At 37.3% G+C, this 26,427-nt stretch overlaps 1 protein-coding gene across 1 annotated transcript; it reads left to right on the top strand.

The window, feature by feature from the left end:
* The first annotated feature begins 1,407 nt into the window (after positions 1–1,407).
* On the top strand, positions 1,408–3,041 carry pou4f2 (POU class 4 homeobox 2). The gene is made up of 2 exons (XM_039668893.2): positions 1,408–1,707; positions 2,014–3,041. Exons 1-2 carry the CDS (start codon positions 1,495–1,497, stop codon positions 2,947–2,949), a joined length of 1,149 nt encoding a protein of 382 aa, XP_039524827.1. The 5' UTR covers positions 1,408–1,494; the 3' UTR covers positions 2,950–3,041.
* The last annotated feature ends 23,386 nt before the right edge of the window (positions 3,042–26,427 follow it).

The raw sequence follows: 26,427 nt of genomic DNA, 5'->3' as shown, positions 1-26,427 counted from the left end.
TTAGAACGAAGATATGATAATAGCCCGCTGCGACGAGTATATAATTGTATTGGGTTTGCAATTAAATCCTAAAGAGTTGTAAAAAATCTGCTTTTTAGTGTCATTAATGAAATACTTCATATTCTGTTGAGACATCATATTCATAATACACGCTCGATAGTAACTCAGATGGTTTTCATATTTATTATTTCAATAACCAGGAAAACTAATAAATTCGTCAGCAGTATATTTTCTAAATAAAATCAAAGCAGGTTAATTAGTGAATGGTTCTCGAACAAATACACAAATTAAATTTAAATTCAATATTTCTAAATCCGATCATTTGTTTAATGGTTGTCGGTATTAAATTACCTCGCTATAATAGAATGATAGTCGTGCGTTTTACTTTGATTTATTTCACCCAACAGGGACAGCAGATGATGAGGCTGTCTGTGGTGATTTCTTCATATTCACCCACGTTTCTCTGAGATCAAAGCGGCTACTTGCGTAATAAAATAATAATAATAATAATAATAATAATAATAATATATAATCTTTCGAATAATTTGATTCACAGTGAAAGTTAATTACACACGCAAGTCTGTGCAACATAAAGGACAACGTGCAGATACATTTCTTAATATACTTGGTCTTATTGTTGAACATGGACGTTGAAATATAAAATGTTTGATTTTAGAATACAGTTCTGAATTTATTAATTTTACCATTGTGGTTTCCACAATAACTTTATTGGAGAATCATACAATACCAGCTTCAGTCATTGCAACTGCCCATGCGCAGAGTCCCCAGCGGCGCTGTGGCTAATGAAGAATAATAAATCATGAAAGGTTTTTCAGGTACAGCCGAGAGAGTGTGTGAGAGGAGAGGGAGTGAGAGAATGGGCGAGCGAGCGAGAGAGAGAGAGGCAGAGAGAGAGAGACTCAGCCTGCCCTTCGCCTTGGAGCACAGACAGATCGAGTCCCCGCAGCATTGAATGTAGTCGACTGTCACCTTTATCCCATAATCAAATTCAACAAGATTCGGGATAAAGGTTAACGAGCGATATTGTTTTGAGCAACGTCGTTTTGGAGATTTGTGCGAAGAGAAAAGAGGAGAAACTTTTTTGCACTCGTTCTAAAAACGTGAGTAAAGACAAACTCACCAAAGGCATCAGATTCCGCTGTGACAAATGTACGATATTTTGTGAGGGCGGAGGAAAATTCTGTGGAGCGTTTTAATAGAGTTGACGTGATCTGATCTTTGAAGGAGTTTACCGACAGGTTGCATGGCTTACTGGTGCTCGCGACACATCTCAAGCCACGGCACGCAACGGAGCGACCAGGAGAGCGTTCTCTGAGAGCATTAGGCATCACTAGATGAGCTATCTAGAGACTTGGTGCATCATCCTCTCCACGTTCGTTGCAGGCTTCCGCGCAGTGACTGGGCTTGAACTCCAGTCGAAGAAGGCGGAGTCTTAACTTATTAAAAGGAACTCGCCAAGACTCGATCGCAAATATGATGATGATGTCTCTGAACAGCAAGCAGGCTTTCGCCATGACCCACACCAGTTTGGCCGAGGCCAAATACTCCAGTTTGCATTCCTCGTCCTCTTCCACTTTGACTTCCAACGCAACCTCGTCCTGTTCGTCGTCCAGACACAGCAACACGATCAGCAGCGGCGGCGGCAGCTCCGAGGCGATGCGCCGAGCATGTCTCCCAACCCCACCGGTACGTATTCTGCATAATCACCGCTTAAAGGCACATTTTGACAGCCCACTTTTTCTGCTTGATGTTTTTTTCATGCCTGCACAGCAAATCACCCAACACCTCCATTTTCCCCCCCAACTTATGTATTCAGCCGGGTTTGCCTTCGGTATTAATTTTTATGACCTGGGATGTTGCATGTGTCTTGTTTTGTGTGTTCTTTTTTAGGATTTTTTTTTTTTTTTTTAATGCTGGAAATGTTTTAAAAGCTCGGAGTGGAGCGCAAATTCCCTGCTGACAGTTATGTGTGCATTCTATTTGCAATTGCAGAGCAATATATTCGGCGGATTGGATGAGAGTTTGTTGGCCCGCGCGGAAGCTCTGGCGGCGGTGGATATAGTCTCGCAGACCAAAAGCCATCATCACCCTCCTCATCACAGCCCCTACAAGCCGGACGCAACCTACCACACCATGAACACGCTTCCGTGCACCTCCTCGTCTTCCTCGTCGTCCGTGCCCATCTCGCACCCGTCAGCTCTCGGAAGCCATCACCACCACCACCACCACCACCACCATCACCAGCCGCATCAGGGACTGGAGGGCGACCTGCTGGACCACATCACCCCGGGACTGGCACTTGCTGGAGCCATGGCCGGGCCAGACGGCTCGGTGGTCTCCACGCCTGCGCACCCTGCCCACATGGCAGGCATGAACCACATGCACCAAGCTGCCATCAACATGGCTCACGCCCATGGGCTGCAATCCCACATGGGCTGCATGAGCGACGTGGATGCAGATCCCAGAGACTTGGAGGCATTCGCTGAGCGCTTTAAACAGCGTCGGATCAAACTCGGCGTGACCCAAGCGGATGTAGGGTCAGCGCTGGCCAACCTGAAGATTCCTGGCGTAGGCTCTTTAAGCCAGAGTACCATCTGCCGGTTTGAATCTCTCACGTTGTCCCACAACAACATGATCGCCCTGAAGCCCATCCTGCAAGCCTGGCTGGAGGAGGCGGAAAAGTCTCACCGGGAGAAGCTGAACAAACCCGAGCTCTTCAATGGGGCCGAGAAGAAGAGGAAGCGGACCTCCATCGCGGCCCCCGAGAAAAGGTCCCTCGAAGCTTATTTCGCTATTCAGCCTCGTCCATCCTCAGAGAAAATCGCAGCAATCGCAGAGAAGCTGGATCTCAAAAAGAACGTTGTGCGAGTTTGGTTTTGCAACCAGAGGCAGAAACAAAAACGCATGAAATACTCGGCCTGCGTCTAGCTCGAGCAGAAGACCAGCGCGACGACGTGTCGAGAGACTCCTAGAACTGTTTAGAGACGATTTGTAAAATATTTCTTATCTCACACCTTTTTCAATCATCAATAACTTGTGCATTGAACCATGACATTCAAAAGAGACATTTGAAAATACCAAATCACTGTCACGTATTACGCAAAGGGGATGTGGAATCATTTAAAGGATCGTTTGACTGATCAAGTAAGACCATTCGTTTTTCCTCACTTATTCCAGCACACTTTCTATAGCAGAGGAGCGTGACTCTTTAAGCCTCAATCAGACAGACTGCCTGAAGCGAAATAGTGAAATATTTTAGTCATTTACCAGAAAGTGTTCTGTATCAAGCTACACACAACACCAGTAATTATAAACTGATCAACCCTAAGGGGGGAAAACTTCAGGTCAAAAGGTTGACAGTGTCTTGTCAATGCTTTTTCATTTGAAATATTTATTTCTCAGTATGTCACGCTTCAAATTGGTGTTAATTCAGGGTTCATTCATTAGAAAAAAAAAGGAATTATGAATCAATTCCACGAACGATTCTGCAACATTATTAGATAATAACCAACAGCTCCTTGTAAATGATTGATTTAGCTGTTACATGCATAATTTTGTCTGTCGTCTTCTTAATTCCACTTCTGTGATTTTAATAATGATAAACATAGCCTACAAGTAGGCAATTGGCGATGAGAATATCCATATATTTTATATTTTAAAAAGACGTCTATTTGCTACAACTGACCTCTTAGTTATTAAAATAGAAAATACTGGATATACTGAACACGAGGTGAGGCTCAATTGTTTTTAGGAATGGGATTTGTTCCGCCAAATATCTGTTGCAATACGCCTGCGCTCTGGCTATGTTTCTTATGAACTATTTATCATGTGAGGTAATGTTTACTTCATTACATATTTATTGGGATTCCCTCCACGTTTTTGCTTGAGAAAATCATATTGAGACAACAAGGAAAACGTGGCCCTCTGCAAATGGGGAAACTGCTTGAAACAGGCCACTTTTAATTTGTTTCTTTCGTTGTTTCGAGAAGGCACAATCGAGAGATATATGAGAACATTTTCTTTGAAATTATTTTCATGTATGTTATCTGCTTATTTATTTGTATAAATATACGCGTACTGTTATGGAGTCGTTGCTTGTTAAATTCACCATGTTTACTAATGTTTTCTTAATGAAAAAGATGAGTTTCCTGGAAGCATTCACTTAAAAAAATGTAAATATCTCATTTGGACATACACATGACATATCCGTACAGGTATTTGCTGTATTGCTGTTTTAGCTGCGGTAACTGTAATGTCTGTTGCTTTAGGTTTAATTGTCGGATTAATTTATTACATCAATGTATATTTAAGTTAGTATTTGATAATTGAATTGAACTATGTGTTTCATTAAAGAACAAAATTTTAACATTTTATGGAACGTTCTCAATGGGTTCATTTATATTCAAAGGCCTAAACGCTTTCAACTTACACACGTGGACTATGTGTTAGAAATAATATGTAAATGTTTGCCGATCAATATGTGGATTACACGTGTCTTTTTTTCTTATTTCTGTTGCGAGACAGGTTAGTTTATATTCTTGCTGTTTGCTTTAAAAAGACGTCTTGACATCTTGAGCTGTAGAGCTACGCTTGGTGTACTATTCACGAACGCCTTGCTGCTGCTGCTAGCATTCACAACCCTTAGAAGCCTACCTGAGAGCAAATGCTAATATTCTATTAGAGTCTAATCATGAAGTCTATAGAGATCTGGGGAGGTCCCTCGAGCACAGCGCTGCCAGATGTCAGGCCGCCAGAAAAACACCTCGCCTGCCAACGTGCCGGGCTCCATTTAAATCCACAGTCGATGGTTCTCGTTCTTCTGCCGACATAGGCAGCCCTTTGAAGACTGACTCAGTTCACTGTTAGGCCGTATGAAAAAGGAAAATAAATAAATAAATAAAACACAGACGGGAGTGTCATCTCAGTAGCGCCGCTCATGTCATGGCATTCTAGGCGTAGCAATTGCTTTCAGCACCACGGACAGCCGCCTGAATAGAGGAGGCTTCGCCATTGATGTTTCCTGACGATTTTCAAAGGGATTTAACAGATGACGAACGCAATTTGCATTTCGTTTTGTTCTTTTAAAAAAACATGAACGTAATATATTTTAGCAGAATTGTATTTTTTGGTAGATTTAATTATTTTTTAAATAACATTCAACACATTTGAACCATGAGCAAGTTTGACTTAATATGACTTTTTTAAGCTAATAATCGTTGAACTAAAATTCGTATTTCTTTGCCAAAACCTCCATAATGTTACGTAGACTATTATAGAGTTATTTTCAAAAATATTTCATTAAATCCGCAATTATTTTTATGAAAGCCTTATGACAATCATAACAGCATTCAATTTGTGCCATGGATATTTTTTTTTTACCCTCTGACTAAATAGACCCAACAGTTATCATCAATTCTAACCTGCTTCAAAGGAAAAAAAAATCAGTTATCCTAAACGAGCTGATCGCTTAACACGATGATACGAACGAATTATTAAATTACACATGGAATTATGAAAATCAGATAATTACTACTAAGTAAGTAATCATTAACTGGAGCTGTTAATTACAGTCGGTCATGGAGGGCTGCACGTGGAGAGGCTTGTCGGGAATGGAAATGATTCCAAGCAATCAGATTCACTTGCTCTTGAACTTTTAGATAGGTGCGAAAAATATCGATCGGATTTTATTCCTTTTTTAACCAAATCAGTCTGGGAGGTACGGGTGCGCTTAAATTTATATTGTCATTATATTGTCATTTTATTCTACCTTCCTTTAATAGACTGATCCAAGATGGGACACTGACCTGTTAGCGGTGGTATCGCATACATGTGATTCTCATGCTTTAGAAACCATGGTGGTCACACTCAGAAACGAAAGGGCAGCGCTGTTTTCCTTTGTTATAATTAGGTCTTCTGTTTTCTATCTCTTTCCCCTGAACATTTCCCCCCTTTCATAGGGATAGTGATGAAATTTTAATGAAGCCAGGGACTGTCGGTGCTCCGCCTGGGGACCTGCGAATAGAATATTTTAACTGTACATTTACCCCAAGTGTTTGCCATCAAAGCACGTTAAGACAAACCACAGGCCTCTGACGTGCTGGAGCCCCTTATTTAGCGCTTGAACATTTATTCTATTGTCACTGATGTCCATTGCATTTTTCTTTTCTTTTCTTTCTTTTTTTTTTCAAGGGCAGTATGGATATTAGTGGCATAATTCTAAGAATTTCGTTCATTTAACTGGGGGAAATATAAGGAATTACATTTTCAATTACATAGTTTGGCTAAATGCCCCCACATTTTTCACAGAGGTGTAATAATCGTAAAACACCTCCAACAAAACAAATTGCAAGTAAAGGCTATTTAAGTTCACCATGTCTTGAACTATTCTCTCACACACACTCGTGCCAAAGGCGACATATAGTTGTGCGCATAGTTAATTAAATGTGGGAAAACAATAATTGTCATGATGATAATACGAATACTAAATCTAGAATTGTAAAACTATAGTTCAGACCTTTGAAATGATTAAATGATTAAAAATAAAAATAACAACAATACAAAAATGATAAATAACAGATACATGGTCATTTATTAAAAGGTTGTCTTGTCTCACAATATTTAGCCTAACTGTTTTCATAATTATAAATTTTTCTCTGAAAAAAACAACAACGAAACGTTGTCAATTATTTCCAGACTTGCAGAATTTAAGTTTTTACCTGTCTTTACGTTAACTTGTGTTCATTATAAAGCGTATTATATTTTAACACATGCTAAACAATTAAAAGAGATGTCCAAATAAATATTTAAGCACACAAGCTATTACAAGAAAACTATAGGCTATAGGCTGTTATAATAGAAATGTAATAAACGTGATAAACGCCAAAATCGCTAATAGTAGTTCTACAATATAAATCTTGTTCTATCAAACAACTCAATAACTTCAGCTGGCAGATGCTATATATATGTGAATGTATATATTATAGTATGTAGATAATGGCAGATCTGCCAATCTGCCAGCTATAGCCTTTATCCAATTTTCCAAGATGACTAACGAAGAAATGCACACAACAATTGAACATCATTCTTACTTTCCTGCAAACTCAGTTTAGTATTATTACGCTGTAAGTAGAGATTGTGACATATACTATTGAAATTTGTGTCTTCAAAAGAGGCCTATGGTGATTAAATATTTAAGACCCTTGGATGAGCCTGTATGTTTCTCGCCCAGTTCTGGGTTTCTTCCTGCACGTCATGAAATTCATTTCGGCGTTAACGCACAGCACGTTGCGCTCTCTTATTCTCAGACACTGTTGCGCCGTTCCAAATGAGCAAGTCGCAGTTAGATCGCGCATTTGGCAATAATGAGAAGGTGGTAGAGCTGACTGCTGGATGTGTGTGTTCATTGAGGTTTGACAGCCGTGCTCCGCTGCAGATCTATTCATCATACCCGCAAGGACTGCCCCCCCCCCCCCCCTCTCTCTCTCTCTCTCTCTCTCTCTCTCTCTCTCTCTCTCTCTCTCTCTCTCTCTCTCTCTCCTCAGTTTATACAGAACAGAATCATTTACATAAAGTCCTTAAGGCAAATAACTGTTGGGGGCTCTAATTTATATCTGATCGAAAATTAGCCGTCATTATGCGCCCCATTAGCCGCGTCTTTAATGTGCTTCTAAGCACCATTTGTCAAGCAGCTTGTTAATATCCTTCAAGTCTTTAAAGTTGAGAGCTCATTAAAAGACTCTGCGCCCTGGTATTGATGCTATTTTATAAAATTCTGCAAAGCGTGAAGGACCGTTTAAAAGTTTTCTCTTCCTCTTAACTAAATGATGTATGGTTTCCTGAGCAGCAGGATGGATGCACCATTGTTTCCAATTTGAAAGTTATGTTAGTGTAGGTCTTCCGCGAGATAGTGACGGGAAATAACCTAATCTAGCCTATAATGTTAAGCAAAATAATGAGGAGATCACAAAATCATAGGGTAATTAGGTTCAGGCAGGTGAATTAAGTTACATGCAATAAAACCGACATGCTGGTTTGACAAAAAAAAATATTTTGAATCTAAATCACGAATTGCATTCATTTTTTATAGGCTAATTCGTGGTGGTTGATGAGAGGATGTTCTAACAAATTGTAGATTTGTGTGCCTATGAAAACCAAAAAAATATAGCATTTTAAACCGCTGATAAACACAATAACGCGATTTCTGTTCGCTATTTGTAAGACATTGTCATATATAACACGTATTTCACTAAAACTTTTAAAAGCCCTCAAATTTTTTCTTTTTATAATCAGCTTTAGATTTCCCTTATAAATAGGTTGACCCACTGAAAGTCCCAGTAATACTCGCACTTTGTCAATACTATTAGGTAATGTGATTCTTATCACTATATGTCCTCCATAATTAGGTATGTGCTGTCAGCCCGTGGGTGGGACTTATTATTAGTTAAAAACTCAAACGTCCCGTCGTTGCTTCCGTGGACTCCTCCGGGCTAAAGCAATAAAGTGCGTAATTAGAATGCTAAAGACAGATGTAAATAAAAGCAATGAGACAGTGGTGAGAGATGAGGCGCTGGGGTCAGGTTCTCATCAAAAACCCAGTTGGTGTGATGACACGACGGCCGGCCAAGCGCCAGAGGCCCGGGGCTACAGCGACAGACCAAGGCAGAATGTGCTAAATGACTTCGATGGAGTGCCATAAAAACCTAAAACGTGTTTAAAGCATTTATGGCTATATTGCATTATGCATGCATGCAATGCGCCGCGCGAATGAAACATTTTATAGGGTGAATTCTGGTTGACTGGGACACCCACCGCCACCCCCCCATCTCAATGACAAAAAAATGTCCCAATCAACATGGAACCGTTTTAATCAAACTAAAATTATGCTTTGTCACATTGAAAGTGTTCATCTAATTTTTGTGTCAACCTTTCATCGCCTTATTGTTTCCCCCTCAAAATAATTAGGCTATTTTGCACACAGTTAGTCTACTTTTAAATATAATTCAACACCGTTTACTGATGAAATGTGACCATTTTTTGTTTATTTAAATGACATTTACAATGCTTAAAATCTGTTAACAACAACTTTGGGACCTTCACCTCTGTTTTTTTACGACGCTTTAATGACTGAATTGTGTGGATAAGTTATATTGGCCTATATTTGCATTCTGTTTAATATCTGTAAATAAATAATAATAAATATATACAAAACAATTTGGCCACTTTTTTATTTAGTTATATTTAGTGGGTAATTCCTTCGCAATATAGAGCCTCATTGTAATGTCACACCCTCAAGTGATGTAATTGTTTAAGACACTGGGGTTGTGTTTTATTCAAGCTCAGAGTGAAGAGATCTAGGCCAATGAAAAAGACACAGAGAAAGAAACACAGAAAGGGAGAGAGTGTGTGTAAGAGCTGCCCTGTTTAAAGAGCTTTCACTTCTCTGTCTGATCCCTCTCTTCACTAATGAGATGTTCAGTAGAGGTTTACCTGGCTCCCCATTAGCAGGGCTTTATTGTACCCCAGCCGCCGCTCCCCTTGTTTTCTTTCACTGCTCACATCACTAATCACAGATGCTGGAAATGCTGACTACAGAATACGGAAGGAAAACATGCCACCATTCACTAACTATGGCCTAAGGTACAATGTTGTAGCTCTTTGTGAAAACTGTAAACATCTCACTTATTAACAGAGGTGTATATTGTTATTATTATTATTAATTATAGGCTACTAATAAAGCAGAATAGTACACTCTTGAGAAAAAAAAGTGTTTTTTTATGCTAAATATTACCCTTTTTATTAGTACCATAAAGAACAATGCTTTGAAAATCTAGATTTTTTAAAAAAAGTTTATTATTATTAGGGCTGTCAAGTGATTAATCGCGATTAATCGCATCCAAAATAAAAGTTTGTGTTTACATAATATATGTGGGTGCATTGTGTATAATTATTTTGTATATATATAAATACACACACATGGATGTATGTTTAAGAAAAAAAAATATTAATAATATATAAAATACTTATATATATATATATATATATATATGAAGAGTTCAGATGCAAAAGCCTCTAAATGCCATTTGAAATTTTCTTCTTTAATGATGATTTTTATCAAACTTGTATATTTAAGTTCAGTAATTTCACTTAAATGACAATGATAATTACCTATTAATTGTTATTTAAGTGAAATTACTGAACTTAAATATACAAGTTTGATAAAAATCATCATTAAAGAAGAAAATTTCAAATGGCATTTAGAGGCTTTTGCATCTGAACCCTTCATATATATATATATATATATATATATATATATATATATATATATATATATACAGTATATACATGAAAATATTTCTTAAATATATTCAAGCATGTGTGTGTATTTATGCATAAAAATAATTAGTGCACCCACATATAAACACAAACTTTTATTTTGGTCGCGATTAATCGTTTGACACATTATTATTTATTACTATTATAAGGTAGTCTCTAGTGGTGTTGTTAAATAAATAAATATTTATTGCAACTCATGTGAATAAATACATATGTACCTTTATATATGTACCATGTAAATAAATAAATATGTACCTATATGTACCTTTTTTATTGATGGGAAATTAACAAATTTCTTTTACATTTATAACTGATAATTGACATTGAACATGACTAAATACACAAAGAAATAAAATATAATATAGAAAAACTAAAAAAAATCAGTGTAACAGAGTTGTGGGGTATGACACTCACCGTGTATTTCTTCCATTTGTTTATGTGAAATAATTTAAGTTAAATAAATTTAAGTTAATTTAAGTTTAAGAAACGTATACCTGACTATTGAGATTGTGCTGACAATCTGTGTAGTTCCAGAAACATCAACAAAAAGGTGACTTTGAAAGGATTTTTTTGCCAATTCCAGATGGCGGGAATAAATAACCCTAAAACACAAAGAACCATTTTAGAATAAAAGCGTTCTACAGGACAATATGAACAGAACTGTTATTATAGAACCTTTAAAGCATTCTTTATGATAATGAAGAGCTCATATAGGGCTCAATGCACTTTGACATGTGCTGGAAAAAAGGCTTACAATGTAATTAAAAATAAACTAATCTCTATACTTGAGGCAGCCGATTATTACGCTGGAATGCAGTTTGTTTACTTCAACACACAATTACATGAAACACAACAAGGATCTGCCTGCATTTTACATTCAACAGGTTTATTTATAAATAAACAGGTCTAAAATGCTTTGCCCCTTGTGGTAAAAGCAGGATGTGTTCTAATGCGACATTTGAAAGTTATTAACACTTAATAAATTTGAATCGAAGATGAATAGCTTAATTACTAAAGCATACAATAATTATGTAAAGCATTATTTTGAATGTATTACAACACATACTACAGTTAAATGCAAACTAAGCAAACAATTCCATTTCTCAATTCCACAAATCCACCCAATATTGATAGACAACGCATTCTCACCCCAAGGCGTCACCTTTGACCATGCTTCAATATTTGACGTTTTAGGCGCCCTTTAGCGTCACTTACATGACGCGATCCTACGGCGTCATCTAACTGACGCTAAAGGAAAGCGTCAGTTAGAGGACGCGGTTAGGTTTAGGTGTGGGGTGGGGGTAGGGTACACGCGATCCTAGGGCGTCATCTAACTGACGCTAAAGGGCGCCTAAAGCGTCAGATATTGAAGCATGTCCAAATGCTTCCCGAGGCGTCAGTTAGGTGACGCCTTGGGAGTGAGAATGGGCTGTGATAGATTACAATAGATGGCTTCTATTCTCCTCATTTGTAAGTCGCTTTGGATAAAAGTGTCTGCTACATGATTAAATGTAATATGTACTCAAATGCATTAAAATGTTAGCCTTTTAGCCCACACTAAGATATTTTAGAAATAAATAAATAAATAAATGGAGTGTTTTATACTAAACTACATCCGTGTAGCAGCAAGAGTCTCCAAAGTGTAAAAGGTTGATTACTGTTGTAATACATCAACTGATGGCTGCGGGCTAGCAAACCTAGTGCTGCTGACTTGTAGTCAAGGAGATTTTTGCAGTATCATATTTTGGAGCAATTCACAATCATGATGATTGTTATTCCTTGAAAATGAATCACAGACATTTGTCATTTTCGGTCATGTCGAAGGTCTCTGAGAATTATAGTGTCACTTTAATGCCAGTTTATCTGCAGCGATACCACACTAACAATCTTCAAATGAAAAAGACCATTTTGCCAAAGGTCCATTACAGTTTGGAGCACTTGGCCCACTTCATAATGGGGGCCACAAATAATTTTTGCACTTGGGTGCAACATTGCCTTGTTTTGCTGCTCGTTTGAGTCACATGAAGGGACACAAACAGCTGTAAACAACAGAGCAATCAGTGTCCCATCTGCTACTATGGCCCACTTACATGAACGTATGTCGCCACTTCTTTTACCCTGTGCCAAGCAAGTGCCTGAGGACACGAGTCCCCGAGAAAAGGACCCATTTTCCGAGGAAGAAAAATGAAGAGAGAGAAAAGTTGTTACGGCAAGAACATGGCATGGTAGGCTATCTCAAAGCCACGCTAGTTTAGAATTCTGTCTCATTGCCTCACATACAATTAATGCGTTACACAGAGAAGTAAGTTGAAATGAGAACATCTTCTGTATTATTAAAATCCACATGAAGATATAGGCTACATACTTTGATGTCTTTGGCACTGTAAAATCATATCTTTCTTTAAGGAAAACTGTTAACAGGGGAAGCATTGGTTAGCAGTCAACAAGTAAGATTGAATGATACCGTTTCTAGTGGGCAAAGATATACAAGATATCCACAAGGTGCTCCAGAGAGTCACTTTGAATATAGTATCTGCCAAAGGATACATGAGCAAACCATCATCCAAAGACACAATAAATTGTTCTTATGAACATAATTAAGCACCACTTTGTTATTGGTCCTCAAAATCAACAGTACTTAATTTCAGGACCGAAAAAGCGAAATGAGAACAAACAGAAACCATTAATTGTGAATTGGCAGGATTATACAATGAGCAACCAAAGGAGAGGTAAGCTCTGCTTTCTATGACTTAAACAGCAGCGGGATCCACTGGGAGAGGAGAGGAGCTCATGAGGGCAAAGATGTACTGTAATGCTGCATCTGCTCTGTTTGACACTATTCATTGACATTTGGCATGTTTGTCACTGATAATCAAGTGCTAACTCTAAATCACTAAGGTATCAGACACTTGGCATGCTAACAAATGACCTGTATCTATAAAGTCCCATAGTTAGTTAAAGCTTAACTACATTTATGCATTTCACTTTTATCCAAAGCGACTTACATTGCATTTCAAGGTAAACATTTACATTCTTATCAGTTCTTGCTTTCCCTGGGAATCGAACCCATGACCTTAGCTTTACAAGCACCAACGCTCTACTGTTTAAGTTCCAGGAAAGTCTTTTTACTTAGTCAAGCATTAGTAAAGAGTTATTTTATTAATCATGTACTTACACTTTCTAAAATGATCTAATGAACTGACAACTATAAATAACTGGTTTGTAAATAATATAATACTAATTAGTCTTATATTTATAAATGATAAGTTGATAAGTGAAAATACAATTATTAAACACACAGATATTGCTTATAAATCAAGAATACAACATGTAGCTATATTTATAAATGTAGTATTAATCTCTATTAATGTAGGGACAATGATTTATAAATGATGAATTATCAATTTACAAATGCATAAGTTGGCAGCTATTATAAAGTTTTACCTACATTGGCAATACACATTAATCTTTGTTAATGTAATACAAATACAACTGTTCAGATCAGCTCAAGTCAATTAAATAATATTAATAAGAAATAACTTTGGATTTTAATTATGTATTAGTAAACATTAAAATGACCATTAACTAAGATTAAAAAAAAAACCTTACTTAAAAACGTAATAAATACTTTAGAAGTATTTGTCATTGTTAGTTCATTTTAAATAACTATTAACAAATGAAACCTTAAAGTAGAACTCCGGCGCAAAATGAACCTTTGGTCTAATTACACATTGGTACCTAGTCGACCGTTTCGACCGATTGGTACCTAGTAGACCGTAAAGAGTTTTATCTCTAAAAATTGTTTAGTGTATGCTATATGGGGGCATACAGTATATTAAGTAAAGAGAAATCGCTAGGTTTAAAATAGCCCCACACTAACACAGTAACATAATGGTCCCTACATACTTGAGAACTTTGTAACAGTACAGACCGTTTAATAAGAAGATACTTTATAAAGACAGTCCACTTCGTGTATACAGACAGCGCCATCTTTGGAAAACAGTCTCGACAATTCGAACAACGAACGACGTGCTGAGTGAGCTGAACTGTATGAAGTTCAGCGAACTTCTGAACTGTATGAACGGCGTTCGTGGTTCAACTTGTCGAGACTGTTTTTCAAAGATGGCTCTCAATGCTTCGTTTTGCATAACTGTGTTAGTGTGGGGCTATTATGAACCATGTTAGTGGTATTAACTAGCGATTTCTTTTTACTTATTAAATGCCCTCATAAACTAGCGTATACGCTAAACAGTTTTTAGAGATAAAACTCTTTACATTCGATTATCATGAAAACAAATATCAGAGAATGGTCGACTAGGTACCAATGTTTTATTAGACCAAAGGTTCATTTTTGCGTTCAACTTTAATTGTAAAGTGTTACCAAATTACCCGTTTAAGTTTAATCCATGCTATAGGTTAATCTTCTTTTATAACGTGGTTGAAAAAAGCGACATCTGTTCAAATGAACAGAGATATGAAATTTAAAAAAATGCTTAGGTTGCAATGAAATGGAAGAATCATCAGAGCTTATCTTCTGTATTTTGATGTACTAAAGAACTAAGTGTATAATAATAGTATAGAAATTAAACATATGCACCGATGAGTTGTGGTACTTGATAATGGACTGTTTTCCCTACAAAATTTCACTTATGTGACTACACCTTAAGAGTGTAATAGATCTGGAAAAATTTAATTAAAAACTGTCAAGCCACCATTGGGGTGCCTTGAAACCAATAAGCCACTGCTTAAATAATTGTTGCTTCCTGACTGAAGGACGGCCAGCCTGCGCAGTAGTGGTGGCGATTTTTAAGTGACTCTAACATAGATAAATCGGTAGATGGCAACAAGTGACTATCTTTATGAGTGGGTCATTGAATCATTCACTCAACTGATTCGTTCAAAACTGTGATTCATTCCGGAATGAAACTGAGCCAATAAATAATTTACTCTAAAGATTGGTTCAAAAACATCGATTCATTTATTTGCATTTATTTGCCTGCAATATGAGCATGTGATTAACTGCGCATTATTACTTATCTGCTAACTGCTTATCTATATATAGAATATAATTCCTTGATTTTTTTTAAAATTAAAAACTTAATTGAAAACATCACAAAACAATCAATCAATCTGTTCATAATATTTTTTGAAGAAAACCCTGAAATCCATCAACCTCATTAGGTCCACCATCAAATTAGCCAAATCTGTCTGGCGACCAATAGGCTCCACACTGTATCACTAATAACCATAAAACCATTAAATGGATCCCACTTCACAGGTGAAGTATTATTAAAGCAGAGAAATAGTTGAGTAAGCCTAAGGTTTAAAATGAATTGTGGCTTAAGAGTCTGTGCTCATAATGACAGCTCCAATACGCTTAGTGCCTAAAAAACCATCTGGTGCCATTATTTGAGCAGGGGTCAAAGGGACTTGTAGTCCTTTGGGTGGAATGCTGGGAATTGTGGGATATTAGAATCAGGTAATATCCCCTTTTTTTCGCAAGGGCCTCAAAGACTCTTGTCTGTTATTCTCGCTCTCTCATTTACTTCACTGCCGCAACAATGTAATATACATAATTCAAACAACCAGGGAATGGCTGTGGGCTCCCAACCACCTGCTGGCTTTTATTAGCTAATTAATGGTGATTTATCGTAGTTGCTAATTCGAGTGTAGCCGATTGCCTTCAGGAGTCTTTGAACACCATGTGAATTCTGATGGTAATTATGCTTATTTGATGGGCAGTCTACTAAAACAAAAAGTTCTGTCTCTCGCACCCCACAGCAATGAAATTTTTGACTCTCACGAAGACGACCTTGTGTGTTTTTATTTATTTATTTAGTCTCATTAGCACTTTTAATACCTATATAGGTATTAAAATATATACATATACCTACCACAATTTCTATTTTCCGGTTTGCCCGTGATCCTGCTATATAGTTTCCATGGTTTTATATAAGCCGTTCACCTGTTTTTGTTCTTGTTAATTGTCTAGTATGTGTATTTATAGCCTTAGTTTCCTCAGTTCATTATTCCGTGTCATCAATGTTAAATGTGGTTGTGTTGTCCTGAGTGTTTCCGTGGATATGTGATTAAATACCGTTTGTTTATCCTTACACTGTAAAAAAATGTATATAAATGATCATGATGATCACATTTTTTTTCTTTTGTCAAATCGACTTAGATAATTTGTGTTGTTCTGATAACATAATATTTTGAGTTTCTGTTGATTAAACCAATCTCCTTCATTGTATTGGCTCAATTTTTTTATGTCCTGACAACGAGGTTACTTCCAACAATCATTTTTTTTTTTTTTTTTACAGTTTTACTAATATTACACTCTTAGAAAAAAGGGTTCACTGGGGTTCTATATATGAAGCATAGAGTTCTTTACTCAACTCCAAAGAACCTTTTATGATAAAAAAAGGTTCTATAATGAAAAGAAAGAACCATTTTGGCACAAAGGTTCTTTATAGGGTATTATTCATTACATTATTCTGCAACATTTTGTAGTTGTAATTAAATTATTGTCAATTAAACTGTTGTGGTAAATTAATATGACATTTTAATCATGATGATTTTTGGAGGAGAAAAACTGAAATGGCACTCTTCATGTGATATAGATTAACTACATAAAATTATATAAATATATACATTTTCTAACCCCCATATCTTGAATTTTGTGATCATTCACATGCATTCACAAATATGTTTTAGGGTCTTGATGTTTGTCAATAATATGAAATATTTAATCTGGAAAGGACAAAACAAATGATAATGAATGAACCCAACAGGTTCCATATAGAACCTTTTTCCTGGTTACAAAGAACCCTAAATGGTTCATATTAATGAACCCTTAAATGGTGATGAACTGAGAAATCCTTGAGCTTTTGACATCTAAGAGGTCATCATATTACAAGAATATCCTGTAAGTTTCAGAACTGAAAACGTCCTTTTTATTGACACCAGGATCAGCAAACGACTCGTTTTTCAAATCGGGAACTATGACGTCAAAACACCACCCCCGCAGGAGAAGATCAATGCCTACTTCAACATGGCCGGTTTAGCCCCGCCCACCGATTCATACTTTACAAGCATAGCTAAATAACATAGGCTGACCTCGTGATGACAAACCGTATCGAGCTACCGAGCAATACAAAATATTGTGCAGTGCCAGCTTGTGGAAGAAGACAGTCGCTGCATATTCTTCCTCTGGATTCCAATAGGGTTGCATGGATAATCGTTATTTTTAATGACGTTCCAGCTGATGAGGTAAAACATTGTCCATCTGTTCGCTTCATTTCACTGGATTTGCAGACCGATTAAGATTAAAGAACGGTGCTGTGCCATCTATATTGGATCTGACAGGAATTGTGCAACACACGGACTCTGGGTCGAACATGTATGGGCGAATCACTCCGGTTGCCATTTTACAACATTGGACGGTTTCAAAACATTTTCTCCCAAGTGCATCGACGGGTGAGTTGAAACTCATTATAATATGCAAACCTGTTCTCCACTCACAGCAATGGGCATTTACTTCCAAGTCTTCAGTGCGAGACGCCCATAAAACCCAGCGTTTTTCAGCTAGGCTCAAAACTAGGTTACAAAATAGCCAATTACTTAATAATTTTGATGTTTTGAATGCAAAAACCAAACGAACGCCTTAAGTTGACCTCAGACAACAATATAATAAAATTTATAAAGCCAGTTCATGACCCCTTTAAAAAGGGTTCTGTTTAGAACCTTTTAAGGTTCTACATAGAACATTTTCTTCTAAGAGTGTAGATTTAAAAGTATTCAAACGGCAATACAGTTATACCAAACACTTAATTGTGATTTCAATCTCATGTCTTCTGAGAGATCTATTCTGCAAGACATACATATAAAATGAGACAAATGTCTTCAGGCTGCCCCTATGAGTCCTTTTGTTGTTTTGGTGAGCTCAAGCACAATCAGTAGAAATATGTACTCAAACATCCCCTCCCTAATGTTCACAAGACTCAATGCTTTCAACAGGGATAAACGTGGGGGGACTTTATAAAATAGCCTGAAGGGACAGGACTGGTTTCCTCTCAACTAAGGAATAAAGGCACAGTTTTCAAACAAGACATATATTTCATAGATTATAATTTAAAGGGGTGGTTGATTGTGATTTCATTTTTTTTTTTTAAATAGTGTGTAATGTTGCTGTTGGTGCATGAACAGAATCAATGTCGCTGCGCTGAAAGTTCGACGTAACCAGAGATATCTTTTGAAAATTATGACGTTTAATGTCTACAAAAACGACTCGAATGGGACTACGACGAGATACTTACCCGGGTTTTATATGTAACTAACCCATACATTTACATCAACCCTCCTTCCGGAATATGCAAAAAAGGGGGGCATGGCCATATTTCATTGGCTTTGCTGAAGAGGAAGAGTTCTAGTGAAGAGCTGTAGCTATGCGGTCGAAAGTACGTTATTTTAACCCAGCTGTCAAGTCTTCTGTGTTCAGGCTTCCTACGAATGCTGTAGTTCGTCAACAATGGCTAAAAGTTATGTTTGATTATGTTCCTGAAAATTACAATCGTAATTTAGCTCTCTGTGCTACGCATTTCACATGTCTAACAATAGTTCAACACTATCTCATGTCTAATTCATATGTATTTTAAGAGGTGCTTAATTTGTAAGACCTCACTCGTACAATTTTTCTAAACCCCAGTGACGGGTATGTTTAGGGTAGGTATAGGGGCGGGGTCACGGGTTTATACGAAATAGCCATCTCGTAAAATAAGACAGCCCGTTCTCATCCTTTAACGTCATATAGACCGCTACATGCAAAAACAGCGCTATACTACGCACATGGCACCCTTTATCGTTAATATAACGCGCGAACCCAAGACGTTATAAATCCTTTAGCGTGAATATGACACGCACACCCTACCCCACACCTAAACTTAGCCCTCACAGCGTGTGTTATATTAACGATGTGCCATGTGCGTAGTATAGCGCCGTTTTGTCACATAGCGTTCTATATGACATTAAAGGATGAGAATGCGTTGAATAAGAACGAATTGCAGTGAGATCGGGTTGGAATATTCCATTAAGAATCACGAACTTCCTCATCACGGTCCTCACTGCTGGTGTTATCCTATGTTTTTAGTCCATATTTGTCTTTAAACATGATGTAGTACAACGCATTCTCACCCCAAGGCGTCACCTTTGACCATGCTTCAATATTTGACGTTTTAGGCGCCCTTTAGCGTCACTTACATGACGCGATCCTACGGCGTCATCTAACTGACGCTAAAGGAAAGCGTCAGTTAGAGGACGCGGTTAGGTTTAGGTGTGGGGTGGGGGTAGGGTACACGCGATCCTAGGGCGTCATCTAACTGACGCTAAAGGGCACCTAAAGCGTCAGATATTGAAGCATGTCCAAATGCTTCCCAAGGCGTCAGTTAAGTGACGCCTTGGGGGTGAGAATGGGCTGTGTAGTACTAAAGCAATTCTAAATCCGTTTTTTTTTTTTAAAAGTCAACGCTTTTAAAACTCACGAAACACAAACTGATCTGTGTACAGTAAAATTCACCTACACCAGCCCAGGCTTCTGACATCAAATCCACAATGCCATTTGACATCAGATCCTCAAAGGCCTGGGATCTGAATGTTCAAAGTTGGCCTCTTGATGTTTTCCACCTACTTGCATGCATATCCTTGGGGAAAACACTTTTTTATACATCCTGGCACAGGTTTTCTCCCAAAAGGCTTTCGTGTAGTATAAAGCACCGTGTCAAGTCATCTGGCAGCTCTCAAAAGAGAATGTTAGTCGAGGAAACCTGGGGTTAAACAATGACTGCACACTGACTGATCCTTTTCCTCATAATTCAAATTGAAATTCCAAACCATGTGGGGGAAGAAATCTCACAATATCACAATTTTAAGACAGTGCCTCCAGCGTTGCACACTGTTAACAGAATGTTTTTCACAAGACACCTCTGTTCTTTCAAATCATCGTGGGTGATGTTTACACATGGGGAATTGAATTCACCTTCATGTCTGCATTTAAAGGTGTATGCGATGCTTTTTCTCTGATTTTCACTTGACAGAACATTAAGATAAACAAATATATTTTCTGACACCGATATATCCCATTATGTAAATGACACTGTACACGCAACCAAACCATAAACACTCAACAGCCATCCTTATGAGCATATCTACGCAGATACAGTACAAACCGCCAACACAAGTGGATAGTTAAAACCAAAGCTTTTAAGGTTAATTAAGATGTTAACCCAGAAACAGACATGAATGGATCTACTTTGATTCAAGCAGAGAGAGGTCAGTATGTTTACACATCAGGACAATAGAAGGGAAGTAGCATTTATTCCCTCAAGGGCCTGTGTATGCTCAACAGATCTCATGCTCAAATGGAAACCGCCACCTAGACAGCGCTGAATATATCCACGATCCCTTTTTGGTCAAAGTAAGACCAAGTCTGATGAGGAAATGGATATCTAAGAGTTATTGTCCCCTGAAATGCAGTTATCATTGTGTAGTCTTTGATTGCTCCAGGGAACCCTGAAACGAATAGGCGCAATAAGTTCACTTTTCAGAATTAATGCAGTAATTCTTTACCGTGGGCAAGAGACAGAGAAAGTGAGAGTATTACCTTGGATTTGGAGTTTAATGCAAATGGTGTGAGGCTGATCCTTTTTTTTCCCCTTCTGTCTCTTTCCTCCTTTTTAATGATGGCCCTAATTTGTTAGCTCCTTCTAAATTATTAATCTCTTTTATATTCATGTAGTTATTACATGTCATAACTGTGTATCTATGGGGTGAAATTTAATAGCATCTGCTGGACCTTCGGAGAGGGCCCAGTGTTAGGAAACGGCATTAAAAATGGATAATTAGCTAAATATTTGCCTTAGCACATTTTCTTAGCAGCTCCTCTAATTAGCGGGTTTGCAGCTGCTGTGGTCACTTAGCGCAGGCAATATGGTATTTGCATTGAAATACAAGGACAGGGCTGTTTAATTCAATTATGTAAAAGGATGCTGACATCATACAGTCAAATTATGAAATTATGAGCATTGCGAAGAGACAATGCATGAGCAAATCAAACATGGAGGTAATGTAGACAGGGAGGAAAGAGGTGGAAGGAAAAGGTACCAGGACAGGGCACATAAATGTCAGATGAGGTGATGTGTTAACTCGGCTGCAAAGCACTGACCCTTGAAGTGGTACTGTTGGAGGGGGCAGGGCAACTCCACTGAGTCAGCCCCCACAGACAGTCTCATGAGTGGGCCATCTGCCAGCCAGCTCTCTCACTTTCTCTCTGGGCTTGGAGCCACCACCAACCAACAGGCTCCTAATATTAATAAGGAGGGTGTGTGTGGAGATTACTCAGTAATGATAGCTGGTATTGAAACATATAATTATGTGCCTCAAAATTACCTCAAGACATTCAGACTTGCAGCATTCAGACAACAATATTACACCCTCTTTTTCATGAGGCATTATTTTCCAACGCTATCTAATGCTAAATTCTAAAGGGTGGCTAAATCGTACGATTTGTTTAAACCCCAGTGATAGGGGAAGGGTCATGGGTAGGTCATTCGTACCAATTCATACGAATTGGGCAACTTGTAAAATATGAACGATTTTGCAAAAATCTTATGAATCCGTACAAATTAGCATCCTTTGTCAATTGTCAAAAAATACTGTGGCAAATACTTCATATGAAGGGGCTTAAAGGGATAGTTCACTTTGAAATTAATTTTTGATATGTTTTAGATTACCTCAAGGGCATCCAAGATGTAGGTGTCTTTGTTTCCACAGTATTTTCAATTTTGATATTTTTAGGTCAAACCGTTGTTGTCTGTCAGTCATACAATGCATGTATACAGGGTCCACCATGGGTTCACTTCAAAGAGCATGCACAGAGAAGTCAAAATTAAACATGATTTAATGACTTGTAAATGTAAGTTCACATTGATGGTCTAAGACACGAAACGAGCGGTTTGTGTGAGAAAACGAACAGTATTTATATCGTCCTTACCTCTTTTAATCACATGCTGCGTTCACGTGCTATGGAAAGTAGGATATTTTCCACTTGTGAACTGGTATTTACCAGTGTGTTGCGTTCAAGTGCTTTTGTTGGAAGTGATCTTTTGCAGGAAGTGATCTTTCGCGCGTGTACGTCACTCATTGTTTATAGAGATTTCTGAAGAATTACCTTTCACTGTGAAGGTCTAAACTTATTTAGATATACAGGAAATCGCAGTGGACGACGATTTCGATTTTTAGATCTTCACAGTGAAAGGTAAAACTTCCGAAATCTCTGTGTAAATAAATATAAATATATTCAATAAATAAACAAGTTAGTATTTCAATTTAATTATAAGTTCTATAATTTTTTAACAAACTTCAATATCAAGAAAATTCAGAAGCTAGAATTTTGTCCAGGGCTATAGGTCTGTTGACCATTAACCCTGTTTTGGCATTGTTGCATTGGCTACCAGTAAGATTCTGTGTTGGTTTTAAAATCCTTATGTTAACATATAAGACATTGCATGGTCTGGATCCTCGGTACTTGTCTGAGCTTTTAACACCTTTCAAACCTAGTCGCGAACACGTCTTTGCTCTGGAGGGACAGGGCGATCTCATCTTATGCCCCCAAATTGTGGAATTCTCTCCCGTCTGATATCAGGGAAGCAAATTCATTAGTAATTCTTAAGTACTTTTTATTAGGATTGCTTTTAATTGACTTATTTTGTTGTATATTTATTCATATTTATTATATTTATTATATCTTTGTATGCTCTCTACTTTGTGTTTTAATTTCTATTATTGTGCTTGCTTATAAAGCACTTTGAGAATGCAATTTTAAAGACGCCATACAATATAAAATGTATTATTATTATAAAATAATATGTTGGACTTTCAAAAAATGTCCTCTGGTCATTCTAACTTAATAGTTTAATGACCACGGTGCCTAACAAGATGGAAACAAAAATCAAATCTTTATAAGTTAGATTCCATGAGGATGCCAACTTTTTTTCTTTTTTCTTTTTTTTTTTTTACCAGGTAAAATAGCGCAAAAGGAATTTCAAAATTTTAAAATTTCAAAATGTTGATACTATCATTATGAAAGTTAATTATTTAAGCAAATTTATCAAAATTTACAGAATGTTTAAAGTGAGTGTATCACCAATTTATTCTAAAAAAAACAATTTACCAAAAAAGAAAAAAAAAGAATAACACTGCTATACGTTCTGATGTTGTGTGGTTGTTTCCCTTAAAAAAAAAAAAAAAAAAAAAAAAAAAAAAAAAACATCACCTCTGGGGGATGATGTGGTTGATGTTGATTTGAAAGGGACTTTACAAAATAATTAAATATTGTAAAAAAAAATATATATATTTCAGTATTTTTATCATTTAAAGTTCACCCCATCCTCTTTTCACTTAATTGTGTTATAAAATAAACAAACTTGTATGATTTCCCTTAAAAAGGTTTGATATTATTAATTTCAATATTAAGATATTATTTGATGGATATATGAAATGTATAACATGATTGACCCACATGTCAATAGATAACAGATCCGATGATCTAAACCTTATTACTCACATCTATTGCTTCGAACATTCAATTAGCGCTTCCTCTAGCTGTAATCTGGTCTTCAGAGATCCCGAAGAGGTACCGGCAGGAGCATATTGATTGGGAGGTGTCATGTGCGAAAGCGTAGGAGAGGGGTGGGCTCTGTCTGCTTAATGGACTGAAATAAAATAGGTGGGAATGGACTTTAATTAGGGAACAGTAACTCTGTACCCTGCTTCCTCTGCTCCGGCACCACACACGTTCGAACACAAACAGTTATCTACACTTCATCTTATAGGCCACCAGCTGTTGGACTGTCTGCATTTGCAAATCATTTGCAGCACTGTGTCTAAAAAGAAAAAAAAAAACAAAGGAAAGAGAGAAGAGAGTGAGTGAGTCTGTGTGCGAAAGAGAAGAGGGGGGAGAAAAGAGAGCAACTGGGGCTCCGGGGTCTCAGCTGCTAGGGTACTGCTTGCTCCTTGCAATGAGTTGCAACTGTCAGGTTGTTTTATCTCTGGCTTTTCATCATGATGCAGAGCCCGGCTCGGAGGAAGCCACCTGAGAGTGCAAGGAATTTGTAGGCTACAAGTCATTAGCAAGGCCTGCTGAGAAATCGAGGCCAGAGATCCACTGAATATTGCTTCAGACAAAGTACATCTTAACCCTTGACGGTCTGACAGGTAAGGTGGTTTCTCAGAAGTGGCGGATTTCATATATGCTGGTTGCTGTAATACATACTGTATGATGCTAGGAAAGACCACAACACCTATTGATAGATCTCACAAAAGCTAGAACAGGTTGCAAGGTAGTGAAGAATACCAGGCTTTGATTTACGAGAAGGGAAAAACAGAGGAACAACAGTCTGATGAAGAATTTCTAATGGGGGAAAGAGTTTTAGCGAGTTGTTTGATACTTAGTGGCTACCACTTTTTAAAGACGGAATGCATCTTTGAATGAGACTTTTAAATATCTATTTATAGTATGCCAAACTTTAAATATAATGAGGTAACCCCTGTAAAATATCCCCGAATAATCTTGAAACTTACCCAACAATGAGAATTTTACAGAGCTCATGAGAGCTCATTTAGTGGACGAGAATCTGCAATTCTGTTGATCCTAATATAAAGATATAACTAAAACCGAAATAAAACTAAAGCTTTTTTTCGTAGATATCCCAATCAGATAAACTAATCTAAAAGTCATGCATAACATTAGTATTTACTGCAGTTGCTGAAAGACATCAATGAAAGCAAATGATTCAATTCAGTGAATCAGATGTTGATTCGGTGAGCGCTCTGAAGAAGTCTTTTCGTGAGATTCCAATCAGTACCTTAGAAGTCATTTTTGAAAGACTCATAAGAATCACTTGTTCATGAACCGCATACCACACACTACAATGTTTGCTCGGTATTTTCTCAAGAATCGTTCGACTGCAAATCTACTAAGTTTGCTATACTGTCTGACAGTGTTGTAGTCGAGACCACCTCACTCGAGTCCGAGTCGACACCGAGACCAGAGAGAGTCGAGTCCGAGTCAAGACCGAGTCCATAGAGAGTCGAGTCCGAGTCGAGTCCGAGACCAGAGACGGTCGAGTCCGAGTGAGGGTTGATTACCTAATTTACTTTTATTTACTTAGAGAAATTCTTTTTTTTTTATTTTTTTTTTTTTACTGAATTTACTTAGAGTTTAAAAAATATGATCAGTTTAGGGTAAAAAGGCCACATAGTAGGTGGTGTTAAAAGTAATTGTATTACAATTTGTCATGTGCAGTTGTGCACTAGAAAATCACCAATCACTGGGCGTGTCAATCAATTTAAAGAAATATTTTATTAACATACATTAATAATCATGAAAAATATTTTGAATTGAACTCGAGTGGACTCGGGAATAATTCCGAGTCCTAAAAAAAAAAAATGTTTGAGTACGAGTCAATTCCGAGTCCAAATGGACACGAGTCCATGACAAGACCAAGACCATTAAAATATGGTCTCGAGACCGAGTCCGAGACGAGTCCGAGTCTCGAGTACTACAACACTGATGTCTGATTTATTTAAAAGAATTCTTCACACAGCCGGACTGGACTAGCTGTTTAAGACTCACCTAAAATTGAGAGAAATGTCTCAATACAGACTTTATGACTTTCTATTGTGAGTTTATATCTCACATATGTTTCTTATTTTCAAAACCAACCACCTGACAGTTTAATGTAATTTTAACCAATAAAGCTAAGTGGTTTCTTAAGTTTGATAATTAATCTTCTATGTCATGTTTATGACAGGTTGTGTTGTCTTAGTAATGTCAAATTGTTATGACATGTATTGTGTATTATGATGTATTGATTTATGTCAAGGTGTCTTAAAGACATCTCAAACAATGTCATATTTGCATTAAAAATGTCATAACTGAGCGAATGACACTTAATGACAGTTGTCATAAACATGCATAAAACTTGTCATGTTAGTCTTATGCACACCTTATTTAGTCTTATT

This window comes from Pimephales promelas, chromosome 6, assembly GCF_988280905.1.
Source record: "Pimephales promelas chromosome 6, fPimPro1.hap1.1, whole genome shotgun sequence".
In the NCBI taxonomy this organism is placed as follows: Eukaryota; Metazoa; Chordata; class Actinopteri; order Cypriniformes; family Leuciscidae; genus Pimephales; species Pimephales promelas.
This window is presented reverse-complemented; position numbering and strand designations above follow the sequence as displayed.

Excerpts from the sequence above, each read along its gene's own strand:
- pou4f2 (XM_039668893.2), top strand. The coding sequence starts at position 1,495 with ATGATGATGATGTCTCTGAACAGCAAGCAGGCTTTCGCCATGACCCAC. Across the intron at positions 1,708-2,013 it reads CATGTCTCCCAACCCCACCG|AGCAATATATTCGGCGGATT; the intron begins GTACGTATTCTG and ends TTGCAATTGCAG.